The sequence below is a fragment of the Populus trichocarpa genome, chromosome 13 (genome assembly GCF_000002775.5).
Source record: "Populus trichocarpa isolate Nisqually-1 chromosome 13, P.trichocarpa_v4.1, whole genome shotgun sequence".
Taxonomy (NCBI): Eukaryota; Viridiplantae; Streptophyta; class Magnoliopsida; order Malpighiales; family Salicaceae; genus Populus; species Populus trichocarpa.
The window spans coordinates 5,304,072-5,319,640 of NC_037297.2; the positions used below are offsets into that span (position 1 = coordinate 5,304,072).

Here is a 15,569-nt window from a genome sequence, read left to right on the forward strand (position 1 = left end):
AATTGTTCCAAATTTAGAAATAAGATGAAAAAAAAATTAAAATCTCGAGATTCCATTGCACTATCAATATGAAATGTTTAATGACACAAGAATACAAAAGAATTGTATTTTGATGAATTTTTTTAAAAAATAAATTAATATATTATCTTGATGTATTTTTTAGTGAAAAACACTTGAAAAACAATAATTACCACAATCTCAATTGTTTTTACTATTCAATTTATTTTCTTAAAATGTTTTTTAGATTGATTTAATTTTAAAAAAAATTATATGTTTTTTAATAATTTTAATATATCAATATTTAAAAAATATTATTTTAATTAAAATAAATATTTTATAAAAACACATGACATTACCCATCAAAGTATTAATTAATTGTATCTGCCGTGAAAGCAAAGTTGGCAATCATTTTGACAAAGTTTTACTCATTAATTGACAGGACTTTAGCCTAAGGACCCCCTTCCATGTCTTCACAGAGTATTGTTAAAAAGTACAATCTGTCTCATAGTAGGTGTTGAAAGATTACAACACTACTCCCTATTGTAGCCTTAACCTAAGCTGTCAGGAACTGTGGAAACTTCCAAAGGCTACACACCTAAAAGTACGGCTAATTAATCTCGTCATTTTAATCCGAGGTCAAATTTTAAGTTCTTTTACTAAATATTTTTTATTTAACTATTAAAAATTTATATAATTATTAATTTTAAAATTTATAAAATTAATTAAGTTCAAACACTCATATTAATAATAAAAAAAAACACTTCAATTTCTTTTTAGTCGACTTTAAAGAAGAAGAACAAGAGAAGAAGAAGAAGCACATCAACCTTACATTATAATTTTAATCGACCTGACATCTTCCTCCTGTTACAGCTTTTTTCTTCAGGTTGAGAAATGCAAAATTCAATTTTGTAGCTGTTCAAAAACATCATAAATAAATAAATAAGCTTGCGCAGAAAAAAAAAAGAAAAAAAAAGCATTTCAAAACTCTAATTATAATATAATTCTCAATTATATTGGAGATACAATAAAAATTTCTCAATGATCCAATAATACTAAAAATTATCAAAAAAATAACTTGATTGTATAACAATTATTATTCAAAGGTTTTGGGTGACTCGCTTGTAATTAAAATTATAGGTGAAAAACATATACATTTGAAAACACATATGATCACTCTATTGATTATTGATGATTTTTTTGGGTGTTATTAAATTTATTTTATTAATATTTTTTTATGATATTGATGATGTTATAATTAGAATTTAGCGTTGTTTAGAATTATAATTCAAATGTATTTTTTAAATTTTTTAAAATTATTTTTTATATTTTATAATCATTTTAACGTGCTAATATTAAAAATAATTTATGATATTGATGATGTTATAATTAGAATTTTGCGTTGTTTAGAATTATAATTCAAATATATTTTTAAAATTTTTTAAATTATTTTTTTTTTTAAATTATTTTTTATATTTTATAATCATTTTAACGTGCTAATATTAAAAATAATTTATGATATTGATGATGTTATAATTAGAATTTTGCGCTTTTTAGAATTATCATTCAATTATATTTTTGAGATTTTTTAAAGTTATTTTTAGTTTTAAATTATTATTTATATTTTATAATATTTTAACATGCTAATATTAAAAATAAATTAAAAATATTATTTAAATTTATTTTTAAATAAAAAGAACAACATTTAACACATTTACACCCCTTTATAAAGACACACACAAAAAGGAGTAATTTGAAGGGTACCGACTCAACAACTATTTCGGTCTAAACAAGCCTCCTTCGTTTCTTCAATACGTGGTATCATCTTTTGTTATCATTTACAGAAATAGTTTTACAAACTTAGTTTCATTTTATATTTTTTTTTTTAAATAAAGATTTTTTTCCTGGAAGATTTGAGAATTATATATATTATATTACTTTTTAATGCACAATATTACCCTCTAAAAATATTTTATTTACATTTTGTCATATAATACACACACACACGTGTCTTCATGTATGTATAGAATTTGAGTATATATCATTATATAATACTTATGTTATAATTGTGATCATCTCATAACACTAGAAGAATTGGTTCGGTGATGAAGAAGAATGTATCATTTTTTTTTCTTTATTTTTTGAGTTCAAACTTTAGAGCTAGCATTTAGAAAAATTTATTAAAATCCTATGAATGCATTAAAGCAATATGAAGGGTATATTTTTAAAATTATTTTTTAAAAAAAAAACATAATCTTAATTGATGTATAAACTAGTTTGAAAATATTATTTACGGTAAAATTCTCTGTTTGTTTTTGTGTTTTAAATGCGATTTTGAAAAAATTTAAAAATTTTTTATATTTTTTTTGTTTCAAATTAATATTTTTTTGTGTTTTCAAATGATTTTGATGTGCTGATATCAAAAATAATTTTTAAAAAATAAAAAAAATATTATTTTAATATATTTTCAAGTAAAAAATACTTTAAAAAATAACCATAATCACATTTCAAATCAAGCACTAAATAAATAAGAAAAACTGTCATCCTACCACCGAAATAATCTGGCACGAAGAAATGACCAAAAATTATGTACCACCAAATTCGCCTGCAGATATTTATGCGAGAGTTTACGCAGTGGGGGAGGCTTTTGCATTCAAGTTCACGCGGAGTGGAGTTAGCATTCATAACTAGACTTTTACTTCACAATTAAAGATTTTACTTGAAGAACTAATTAAACCACCACCCAACATTTGCAAAAAAAAAAATAATTTTTTTTTATGCTAATGCAATTCTTTTTACTTGTTACTGGGTTTGAATTAAATGCATTATACTTGTGGATTATAAAAATTAAATGTACTAAATTGGTAGTCCAGTCCCCTCTCTCTTTCTTGGCTGGATTTTACGAGGTAACATCCTCACGGGGTCGGCCATCAAGATTTTATTTTTTTTCATCTTTTAACATAAGATGCCCCTAGGACAAGTTAACCAAACGAAATACTGTAACTCCACCAGTAGGAATCCCTAGAACTTCAGTGGTATTTCTTGGATTGCAAGGTAACAACAGCATCGTCTAAAAGGTTTTAAAGGGAATGAAAACCAGACACCAGAGCGCAAACACCGTTCACCAGACAACTTACTAAAAGTTGAATAAAGAATGGAGACATTAGTGACAACGTAGCTCATCTTTCCCCTACTTCACAGCTTTCTTGGCAACCGCAGCCAACAATTAAATTCTCCGGTAGCTAAATTCTCCGTCAGATAGCTGCATGCCCATCAGGCAGGGGACAGCAAGCCTCATCCACGAGACCTGGGCTACGGCCTCGGTAGAACTTAAGTACTTGTCCATGTTGACAAGAATCCACATCCTCTAACATTGTTCCTTTCATGGAGTATCAATAAACGACCCAACCTTGTGACCAAAAATAAAATCTAGCATAGCCCAGACAACAGGTTGATTCATGTACATACAGATGATAACACTATGTAATGTTAACTTAATATATGAAACCCTAATCGGTTTCTACAACGATTTCCCATTCTCATGGACTAAGGATCAAGTCCCCCACTCAACATCTCCTGTAGCAAAGCTTGTCAAGAGCCCAGTAGAGAATCCAGTTCTGTAACTCTATCAAGGAGAAGACAGAGGACTGTACCAACTAGAGATTTTTCCATGGCAGTACCAGCCAGGCTGTTGGTTGTTTGTGAAAGCCTCCACTGCTTTGACGTTTTACCCTTGCTTTTCAGGAACTGGAGAAACAATTAAAAAGGCACTTAGAGATTGTTTTACAAGCAAGTCCTGCCAAAAAGAAATGTCAAAATATGGAATAGGCAAATTCATATTAGTAGGTTTAGTGAGTAAAAAAATACACTATATCTACAGACTACTATAGTTCATCGCAAATTATCTCAACTGCTCAATATCATCATTTTTTTAAGAATGTCAATATCCTCATAACAAAGCAATTTTTATGAGACACAATCCAACCAATATTGTTTTATTACAAATTTTAGTGGTCTTTGAGGTAAAGCAGTGAAGAGGAAAGTATGAAATTTGTTGTTCTGCTAAATGCCAATCACAAACTTTATCGATAATCTATGCAGTGGCAGTAGGCTGCCATAGAAGGGTTAATTTCATTAACATGGAGATAACTCATAACAGTAGTCTATCTCTAGGTTCAGCAATAATGACAGGATGATTTCAATATAGACTATTTTTCAAGTTTCTTGTCAAGATTAAATGTTAGTGCTTAAAAAAAGCAAAGAACCAGAGGCAGGGTGGAGAGCAGTAGAAAATTTCAGGTGGTCTTGATAAGGCCAGCCAAAGAGGTCTAAAAGGGAGTGTACCTACTTGTCAGTAGATCAAGCTTGACTTCTAAGCAAGTTAAACTAATTCTCGTTTGTTTAACAATAGAACTCAGTTCATCGTCATAAATCAGATAAAAAAAAAACTCTGAAACCTAGCTCAATCAACATAATTTACATTCCAGTCCCATAAGCCTGAAAGCATTTAAATATAAAAAGAAAGAAAACAAAGGGGTCATAAATTTGTTCATTTGGGCAGACACTTAAATTGAAAACTCATTTCGCTAAATAAGTAAATAAGTAGCATTGGAGCAGAGACTAATATTTTGAACGTGTGACAAAGCACATGTTCTGTTTTTCAGCTAAAAAAAAATTAAGAAAGAAAGAAAACTGAATTATAATAGGAGGGTATAAATATCACTGGGCGTAGTATCAAATCTGTGAACCTAACTGCAATAAGTGTTAGAAATGGATATTTGTGGTCAGTTACGATTTCCTTACAGAATTTTTAATTCCTGGTGTCATTGCAGCAATCCCTGCAACATCCTTTGTTTTTCACCATTAAAACACTTTAGCAATTTTTATTTTTGCTCAAAACAAAAAGAATTATTAGCGCGCGCATCAATAACAACATTCATTCTACTGGCAATTAAAAGAAGGAAGTTGAAAAGCAAAAGAATCCAATATGCATCTAAAGTAACCAAATGGAATACAGTGGAAAAAGGATTGATCGCAGGTCAAGAGCACAAACAAAGAAACTACAAATAGCAAATTCCCAATTCCCAACTCCCCCTTCAAAAAGATATAAAATAATCTAACAGTAACTGAAATGTCCAATGAAAGAGGATGAAGGACAGGGCAAAGATCAAGTTCAGAGAGTCAAAGCAATCTATAAGAGCTACCAATAACAGCTAACAAGAAAAAAAGGGGTGAAGCAAAATGCTTTCAACTTGTTATTCAAATTACAAGCAACATTTTGTTCAAAATCAAAATGACAAAGTTTGAGGCTCTTACAGATAACAGATGTTTTCAACTTCTTCCTCTTTTTTTTCTGTTCCTTGTCACCACTATTTATCAACTTATGATCTCGTAATGGATGATATTTCATGGACGCCAACTGTTCCATTGCCAACTCAAGTCTCCGCTTCTCATCTCTCTGACACGAAAATGATCAGGAATTAGGAAAGAACGCTTTCAATTTCTACTAAACTGATATACTGACTACTACATAGAGAGAGATCAAAGTTTACATAAGCCTTATCAAAGCCTGATATCCGTTGCCTGCAAAGCTTAAGTTCCATCTCAAGTGAATGAACTCGAGATTCAACTGGAACAGCACTCTGCTCCACTATTTGCTTTTGCCTACCCCTAATAACTTCCGGCTGCCACACATTCAGAGCCACAGAAGCTTGCCTGAAGAAGAAAAAAAAAAAGAACTCTCATCCATGAATGCAAAAACTTCAAAGAGGAATATCCAAATCAATGAAATTGGGAAAGTTATAAACTGAAATCAAATGCTAAAGGATTGAAATGAGTTTGAGATTCAAACAAATTACAGGCTTCTGTTATTTGAAACAAATTGCTCTGCTATTCCATTATTCTTTTATTTTATTTGTTTTTCCCATTAATACTCTAAAATCATTTGCAACATGACATATAATTGTTCGAATACAAAACGAAGAAGGAAAAAGAGTGATTTACCTGACCTTGTGTAAATTGGACAATTCAGCAGCCGTGGCTCTCATTTTCTCCGTCTCTTGACGCAATCCATTCTCAATTTCTCTTATTTTCCTTTCAAACTCCAAAACTTCACTCTCCTTTCTAAGCACCGCCCTTCTATGCGCCGCAACCTTCCTCGATTTCTCCCTCTCAAACCTAATCCCAAAAAAAAAACATTCATTAATTTTGAACAGTATTAAAAGCAAATTCATCAAGAAAAAAAACATAAGATTTCGATTTTGAAATAAGGATACTTGATTTTATAAGTTGATTTAGCTGATGCAGAAGTTGAATTGTTGGGGTTGGGGTTTTGTTGATTTGGAGAAGGGAAATCGGAGGAGAGGAGGAGGAGCCAAAGAGAGTTCTCAGCGGATAAACGGTGGAGGCGTCTACAGGAAATTGAGATACAACACAGATCTTTGTAGTTCAATTTGGAATTTTGGATTCCCATTTCCAGAATTTGTCTCCATAGTTCGTCTGGTACACCTCCCATTTTTATTTTTTTTTAATTTGTAGTTTCAACGGTTTGATACTCCTACTCCTACTCCTACTTATTTGATTGGGTAAACTATATCTTACCCCCTTAATCTTTTTTAATGTTTTATTTTTGTCATTATATTCTAATATTAGCCTTATTTTTCAAAGATGTTTCAGGTTACACTATTAATTACCGTTTATTTTTACATTTCAAAATTATTTTAAAGAAATTTGATTTTTTTTTATTTTTTTATTTTAAATTAATATTTTTTTAGTATTTTTAGATTATTTATTTTAAAAAATAAAAAAAAAATATTATTTTAATATATTTCTGAATAAAAAATATTTTAAAAAACAATTTTAATTGTACTCCTTTAAAATTAGTTAATAAAATCTAACCTTTTCATTTTTTTAATAGAGAATTGATTATGTTTTAATCCGGCACACTCCATAATATATAGCTATGAATTTCAAGAGAGCCTATATGATATCATTATATATAAATAGTCAAATACCGCATTTATCTTTCTCGTCAATGATCAATGATTATCGTAATTAAATATAACACTTGTTTTTTATTAACTTGTTTTTTAAAAAAATATTTACTTGTCATTAGTTATTTATTGTCAACCCGTCTTTTTAAAGAATACCAACATTTCTTACCAATCACTCAGGAAACACTAATCTTTTTATTAAAAATATAACAAGTACAACAATTAAGTATATATATCCCATGTAGAATTCACTCCCGCAAACCACCCCTCTCCCAATCAACTCTTTTGAGCTTAAATGCAATTGGAAAGGTGGAGCTGCATAAAAACTTTAAATAAATATGAGATTGGCATTGATAGGCCCTTTTTTTAAAGAAAATAAAAAGAGGGTTAAAGTGGAAATTTAGCGAATTACAAGAGCTAAAATGCTGGACTTTGTTCTACTCCTAAGGTTGTGAATTCGGAAAGAAATGCATTTCATTGATAGTTTGAAGATACTTGCTCTACACTGCACAATATCAAACAGTGGATCGATACACATTCCAAATCCAATTAGAAGCTCAAAAAATAGGTCACCATGATTCGGCATTGATGAGCTGATTTGGTTAAATCTCGTTCATCCATCGTGGTATAACAGGACCACAAATTATAGGTTCATAAAGCAAATGGATACACCTCAGTTTGTTTCCATAACAACTCCCTGTAAAGCATCCTCTCATCCCAACCCAGGCCACTCATTAATGACTACATAAATCTATCATCTCAAACATTCATTCGCTCCAAAAGACATTCTCTCAAACAGGGAGAAGTTTCATATTTGATTTGCACAAATATGGGTATTTTCAGCTGCACTGCAGAGTATGACTTGTTTTTTTCATTTACTGGCAAATGGGTTGCATGATACTCCAAGGGAATAGTATCCTTGGTCTAGCTTAGCCAATGTTGCCATCTACAAACAGATGAATATCACATATAAACCTTGAATGAATTTTCTAAATCACCAAGAACTTTTCGAGTCCTGTGCATCTGTTACTGAAATTACAATTTCAGAAGTAGTAAAGGTTCATAAACATGTAACAGTGATGCAAATTCTCTTTTCATCCACTTGTAACTGCTGTATGCCAAAAGCGTAAGAACTCCTCACAAGAAAAGAGCAAAAAACCAAGAAAATTGCAAGCCATTAAATGGGTGATAGCTCATAGCTTTTTTGGTATTCAAATCATGCTAAAAAAAATTAACATGCCAGCAGTAACTCAAATACTAGAGTTTTCTCATTCAAAATCCTCAACTCATAATCTAACATTTCAGAACAAATATGTTGATTCTAATTCTATGCTATGAGCTTATCAAGTTTAAAGTTTAAAAAGAGGATATTAAGAAGATAGCAATAGCTTCAACGACAGAGAACATGGTTGTCAAGGTCCCATATAAGCAAAAGCACAAGCATATATGTGTGTGGGTCTGTTCAGAATTAAATGTAACATTGTAATTAAAATTAATTAAATTTTCCACATAGCATTTGAAATACAAGCTAAAAGAAGACAATAATGTCAACACACTTCAGAAGTTCAGCATCAGAAAATAAGTTCCGAATTTGATAAAGCTAACAACCTTAAACCTGAGTCAGATAACACTCGTTGAATTTACCAGTTACTTGACTTTGCTGCATTATCTAATCATGGACTAGAATCATGAGGACCTTGCATGACCTAAAGGAGTAGAAATTTCAGGGGTTAATACTTACAGCTATGTATCCAAAATTCATGTCTATTTGAAAATTTTCTTTGAACAGTAAAAATCTTCTTCTTATAAAATAGAGGATTAGAACATCATCAGCTGTGTTGCTGTCCCAACAATATAAGGTTCCATCAATAACCGGGTCAAGAAGTAAAAGATGACACCCAAAGCTATTGAAATAGGGAGAGCTGGCAGAGCCTGGCGCCACACTGACAACAAAATAAGGGTACAGCCAAGTCCAGAAATAATTGCAAGGTAACATGCATATACTGTCATCAGATCATACATTGCAGCCCTGCCCACAAGGACGCTGTAAAACACAAAATCTCCAAGACCAAGTTTAATACCTCTACTAGAAACATCAGAATTCTCCAAGCCATCCCTCATCTGTTCCCCCCCATTCCTCATTTCTGGTGCACCAACAAGCGGAGACCTTTCCTCATCGACAACTATCTCAGAGTCACGATTTCCAACCACAGTTGAATACTCTGATGAGCTGCTGCTAGATGAGTGCCTCTCATGCAAAATATCCACTGACAAGGACCTCCCCCCTTCATCTCTCCTTTGTACACCTTCCATGTTTCCAAAATTGGTATCCTGAATAACAGTATAGCCAGAATTTGCACGATTTTGATTCTCATTTTGATCCACGTTGTTACTTGACATAGCTTGCATCTCCACTGACCGAGAGTCCGAAACACCACCAACCAGAAGGTCCAAACTCCGACCCTGCACAATCCCATTTTGTGAAACTGTTGGACGAGCCTCGTAAACCAATGCTGGAAGTTCCTCATCTCGAGTCTGAGCCAACTCCACCAACATCTTAAGTGGCCCACCAGGTGCCAGAACTGCCACCAAATCATATAGTGCCAAAGCTACCAGCAAAGCCCACGTAGTCCACTCTGGTAACTTAGTAAACCAAGCTGCCACAAATATCCCCAATGCCACCATATATCCTTGCCTCACAAAAATCGGTACCCCACTTGAAAACAATGACATTACGCCCACAATTGTAAAATTAAACAACAGAATAAAACAGGTAATTGAATCAACAGGAATTGAGAAATGCTGAATCATTGATAGAAAAATTGAGCCGCCCATTGTACCTGAGAAGCAGCAAGAACACAAAGCTAAGAAGAACACCTAAAATGGCATGTCATTAACAATCAAAAGTCCCAATAATAACTCACACAAATCATAATTGAGTCTAAAGGCATTGGAATATGCTAAATTGTTGAGAAAGAGGATCTATCCATCCATGAAATAACACTAAAACCAACACCATCACAAACACAAAATCAAGTCACATCTATGACATGACCGAACTGGTAACTGTGCTAACATGCAATCATGAACTTGAAAAAGCAACAAGAAAATACATAAACCATTGAATCAAAGCGAAAATACATAAACCATTGAATCAAACCTTCAATCATGGATAACAAATATCAAACTACAAAATGAAATCTACAAACATTTCAAAAACCACCACATCAAACTAACAAAACACACTTTAGGAGCTAAATCATAGACAAAATTTTCAGCCCAGTTGCCCAACTAAAAACCCAAAATAAACCCACGTCACTGAAATCAACAATCAGCAAGAACACACAAATGAAGATTCAATACAATAAACTCACAAGATAATTCAAAAAATGTAACATAATTAACTTCACAGCCCCGTAAAAAAAAATATACACGAACAGTCGAAGTATGAAATGTACCTAGCACGAAAAAAGCCGAGAACCGCATGTAATTCTTCAAGAATCCAGTACAATTGTAATAATACAAGAGAACAAGAAAAAAAGTAACCACGGCAATGAGAATAACAAACACGAGCGCGTTTAAAAGAGCGCCTTCGAATTTCTGGGAGGTTGAGTCGGAGGAGCTCTCGAGGTAGACGAGGTTAGCAGCGGTGCGGATCGGCGGAGCGGAGGCCGCAGAGAAAGGGTTCGAAGAGGAGAGAGAGTAGACGATGAGAACAACAAGGAGCATGCAGATTGAGACTGGGGACATGACGCCAATAATTTCGACACCGATTGAATCTAAAATGCTCGACTGCATTTTTTTGGTTTTGGGATTTCGCCGAGCAGGTTATGGGTGTGGCTTTTTGTGAGGGATTACTATCGTCAAAGATGTAGAGAGTAGTATTTCACTTCAGAGCTAGTCCTCTGTAGATTTGACATTTTTAAGCAATGGGTAAAATGTTTACTTGTGTTTGGCCACTTGTTTTTTTTTTTTTTTTTTTTTTTATTAATATTAATGTTTTGGCCCTTATTTATTATTTTATTTTTTTTAGTTTAATATAGATGTCCGGGCCAACTAGTTATCGATCATATAAGCCTCCAGTGGCCATTATATAAACAACCACAAGGCTCGAACCTGAGACCACAAAAGAAGCAAATCTCTTAGTCCCAAGTTTTTACCACTGGACCACCACCTAGATGGTTATATTTTGGTCCTTATTAGTTGGTCGTGTTCTTACAAGAAATTATTATACCGATATGATTTATCACTTAAAGATTATGGACCAAACAAATATAAATTTTTTCTTACATTGTTAAATCTATTCATAATAAAAGCGTCAACAATTATTTGTTAGGCTTGTGTTATTTCTAGAATAAAATTGAATTTGAGCACCTTGTTGAAATCAACGCAATTTATTTTATAATAAACTTTAAGATAATATAATGAAGTGAATATGTATAGCCTGAAATTATGTAACCGTTTATTAACATGTATTAGTAGATGAGTTAAGTGGTCCGTCATATGATTTATTTTGAGCTAGAAAATTATTAATATAAAAATATAATGTTCAAGATATTTTAATAAATAAAAAATTTTTGTGACTTGGAATTAACGACTAAGTTGAATAACTCGTGTAGATTTTTGTAGTTTTTTAATTTTATTATTTAGTATTTGATTGTTTTGAAATTGAGTTTTTTAATATATATTTTTTTTCAAGTATTCTCTTTGTGCATGTCATCGGGATAATATTTTCTTTATAAACTTATTTTATTTATTATTATTATTATTATATAATTAAATTAACTATTTTATTAGCCGTGAAAAAAAAAGAATATAGAATACAAAATGATATAACGATCGTGTAATTGTTTTAAACTAAAACACAGTTAAATCATTAAGAGGTGTAAGGTCTAATGCTCGTGTAAATCTTTCAATATTGAAATCCATGCAAATATCCTAAACGATCAAATCTCAAATTGGATCTTTCAATTCCATATCGATGTGTTTGGGAGTATGGTAGTGATTGTTTTTCAAAGTGTTTTTTATCTAGAAATACATTAAAATAATATTTTTTTTATTTTTTAAAAATTATTTTTAATATCAGCACATCAAAACAACCTGAAAACATAAAAAATTAAACTGAAGCAAAAACAAAATTTAAATTTTTATGGAACGCGATTTACACGCGTTCCCAAACAGTCTCTAAATCCACATGCTAAACCTGCTTATCCATAGTCCAAAAAGGAAATTCATGCATCCCATTTCGCAAATCAACAGTGGAAACAAATTATGAATTGTAGTTCGAGAATTAAGTTACCCCCCATTCAAATACAAATGACCTTACCTAAGAGGGTATTATGGTCCTTTGGTTTTACTTGAACAGTGAAAATATTGAGTTGCTCCCTGAGAAAAAAAAACTTACATGCCTTTAGTCTAGGTGTATTATCGATTTTTTATATTTTAGACCTAAACGATGTCAAAAATGTATCGAGATATCTTTTTTTGGTCCAATAATAAAATGTCAAGTTTCACCCAAAGGTTATTGTTCATCAACTAAAAGTAAAAAATAGGGTTAGACTTGTAAAATAGGCTAATGAATTGAAAAGTCGCCTAGGAAAATTGACCTATATACAGAGATTCATTTTTAACTTAGCTGGTAGATGTCATCCATATACTTGTTTTATGAAGAAGGATGTGCCATTTCATTTGGATGAAGCTTGCACTAATGACTTGAACAAAGATCAAATAATACTTGTTTAATCCATTAGTGCTACAAGCACTAGTACAAGGATGATATTTTATTCTCTATATTATTTTTGAAACATGTTCATTGGGGTTGAACTAAATATACTATATAAGTAGTACTTTATATGGGCTTGAACTAAATTACTCTCTAATAGAGAAGACATGTCAGGCTAATGTTTGCCATAAAAATTTAAGGCATTACCTTCAAGCATACTCAATGTGGTTAATCTCTCAAGTCTTCCCTATCAGATACATCTTAAAGTCATTTTTATAAGGAAGATTAGAAAAATAAGTGTTATTACTTTTAGAATTTGAATTTTTTTTTATGTCTCATAAAAGACAATCAAGGAGCAAACATTAGCTAATTTTCTCGACAATCATCATGTTCTTGATGAATTAGAGTTTTTTTAAAACTTGTCTTATGAGACCGTTTTGCTCACTGAAATGTCAGAACCTTGAAAAATATCCTTTGATGGTGGCATCGTGACTAAATGGATTTGGTGTCAGGGTAATTTTACCACACTCGAAGGAGAAGTCTTGCCATTCACTTTCTCGCGTATTAAATGTTGTTCCAACAACATGATTGAATATCAAGCTTTGGTTATTGGGTTAAGGATGACGGTGAATATAAAGATGCCTCATATTAAAGTGTTTGGAGACTTCAAATTGGTTATTAAGAAAATCATTTCACTTTATAATGTCAAGAAGCTATAACTCATTCTATATCACAAGTACACACTGAAACTAATGACATCAGTTGATTGCATTACTTTGTAAAATGTACTGTAAAAGAAGAATACGTTAGCCAATGTTATAGCAAATATGTCATCAATATTAGCATCATATGCTGAAAAAATCAAAGTCCTTATATGTTAAATATGGATGGTTCCACCGATAACGAGTGATGTAGATGAGAAAGAATAATTAAGTATGGTTTTTATCTATGAGATTGAAAAAAAAAATAGACCATTGCCAACTGCATATCAATTATTTAAAATATAGTAAGCTACCTAAATATCTACACCACAAGATAGTGGTGAGGCGAAGAGCTTTTCACTTCATATACTTCTAACGCATTCTTTGTTAATACTATTTTGATGGAGTCTTTTTGCATTATCTTGGAGAATAAGAACCTATAAAAGCTCTAAAGGAAACAAACTTTGGAATTTATAAAGCTCATCAATTGGGTCATAAACTTCTCTTTCAAATCAAAATAATTGGATATTATTAGCCTATAATGGTGAAAGAATGCATTGATTATGCTATAAAATACCAAACTTGTCAATTTCATCCTAATTTGATCCATTAACCATCCGAGCCTTTACATATGATAGTTGCTTCTTATCTCTTGATGCTTAGGGACTTGATGTGGTAAGGCCATTATAAAAAATCCTACAGGCATCTTTACATATTGGTCATGACCGATTACTTATCAAAATGGGTTGAAGCTACAACATTAAAATATGTCAATAAAAAGATAGTTATGGACTTCATTTAGGAAAAATCATCTACCGTTATGGGATATTAAGGAATATCATAACTAACAATGAAAGAAGTTCTACAATACAACAATGAAAAAGTTGTGTGCACAATTTAGTTTTAAATGACATAATCCGTCTGTATACAGTGCTCCAACTAATGGTTTGGTAAAAACATTTAATAAGATATTATACTACATTCCTAAAAAAGTGGTTAATCGCTCGAAAAAGAATTATCATGATAAAATTAAAAAAAAAACACTATAGGTTTATCGTACTACATTCAAAATGCCAACTAAAACTACTTTATATTCCTTGGTATACAGTGTCAAAGTTGTTCTTTCATTAGATTATCAAATTCCATATCTAAATATCACAATCCAATAAGGACCCTTTAAACAATGTTCATCTACATCTCAAAGAACTTGAAACGTTAGATGAAAAGTGTTTCGAGACAAAACAACATTTAAAACGCTATGAAGCTTGACTTTATAGGGCTTTTAACAAGAAGGTGTGATTATGTTGATTCCAAGTAGAAGATCTCATTTTAGCGGTACAACATTAAATAAATATGTCAAAACATATGGGCAATATGTTCTTTTCTAAATAGGATGAACCTTATGTGGTTCAACAAGTTCCTCTTTAAATCATCAATGATAATGGATTAAAGATTGAGCCTATTAATAATAAATTTATAAAGAGATACTATGTTTAAGACCTGATGTAGCTCCTGGCCCACATGAACTAAAATTATGAATGATAAAAAAGATAAATTAAATTATGATATGACTTAATCCTTTAACAACAAAGGTATGTATACAACTAACTTGGAACTTGTTTCGAGTATAGTCACATAAATTTTTTTAAACTAAAAACAACATTTTAAATTGTATTGTGACTTGATCCTTTATCCACAAAGGTACGTAAGCAGTTTAGAAATTATTATAAGTTAAATTACATCTCCTCTTAAAACTATCTTGACCTATATGATTGTTTGCATGGTGGAAAAAAAGTAACCTGACAACACAACTATAACATAAAAGCATAAGTAACAAAATCACAAGTCCAATATTGTTTACAAGTCTTAAAAAAAATATAACAAGAAAAAGAAAAGATTTGAAAACTACCTCAATCAAAGGTATAAAAGAATAAAGGTCTTCTCATATTTGATAGGAAGTTGTGAATCACCAAACTTGATGGTTTGTTAAAAGTAGCAACCGTTGAGAAATGGTTCATCAAAAGTAGCAATCATTGAGAAACAGTGCATCAAGCTCTATAACCATTAAGAAATGGTTTATTGAGCATCATAACCGTTGAGTAATGATTTGTTAAACACAATAATTATTGAGAAATGATTTGTCAAGCTTTATTCATG

At 31.3% G+C, this 15,569-nt stretch overlaps 2 protein-coding genes across 3 annotated transcripts; both read right to left on the minus strand.

Annotated features, from left to right (window-relative positions):
* Window positions 1-3,117: 3,117 nt before the first annotated feature.
* On the minus strand, window positions 3,118-6,554 carry LOC7482391 (F-box protein SKIP24). Of its 2 annotated transcripts, none has more exons than XM_002319699.4 (5): window positions 6,273-6,554; window positions 6,001-6,174; window positions 5,550-5,712; window positions 5,314-5,455; window positions 3,118-3,793 (listed from the first exon to the last, which is right to left on the minus strand). In XM_002319699.4, coding segments are annotated over exons 1-5 (720 nt in total). In that variant the 5' UTR covers window positions 6,512-6,554; the 3' UTR covers window positions 3,118-3,791. The 2 variants fall into 2 exon arrangements, with proteins under 2 accessions (XP_002319735.4, XP_006375925.3); XM_006375863.3 differs by having other exon boundaries at window positions 3,118-3,744; window positions 6,273-6,553.
* A 1,894-nt stretch (window positions 6,555-8,448) lies between these two features.
* Window positions 8,449-10,900, minus strand: LOC7482392 (presenilin-like protein At1g08700). The gene is made up of 2 exons (XM_002319700.4): window positions 10,448-10,900; window positions 8,449-9,829 (listed from the first exon to the last, which is right to left on the minus strand). Exons 1-2 carry the CDS (start codon window positions 10,785-10,787, stop codon window positions 8,808-8,810), a joined length of 1,362 nt encoding a protein of 453 aa, XP_002319736.3. The 5' UTR covers window positions 10,788-10,900; the 3' UTR covers window positions 8,449-8,807.
* Window positions 10,901-15,569: the final 4,669 nt, after the last annotated feature.

Bases quoted from the DNA above. Each gene is read 5' to 3' on its own strand.
- LOC7482392 (XM_002319700.4), bottom strand. From the start codon at position 10,787: ATGCAGTCGAGCATTTTAGATTCAATCGGTGTCGAAATTATTGGCGTC. The intron at 9,830-10,447 runs GTACATTTCATA...GCTGCTTCTCAG, and splicing joins CTCGGCTTTTTTCGTGCTAG to GTACAATGGGCGGCTCAATT.
- LOC7482391 (XM_006375863.3), bottom strand. From the start codon at position 6,511: ATGGGAGGTGTACCAGACGAACTATGGAGACAAATTCTGGAAATGGGA. The intron at 6,175-6,272 runs GTATCCTTATTT...TTTTGGGATTAG, and splicing joins AAATCAACTTATAAAATCAA to GTTTGAGAGGGAGAAATCGA. The intron at 5,456-5,549 runs GTAAACTTTGAT...TTTTCGTGTCAG, and splicing joins CAGGCTTTGATAAGGCTTAT to AGAGATGAGAAGCGGAGACT.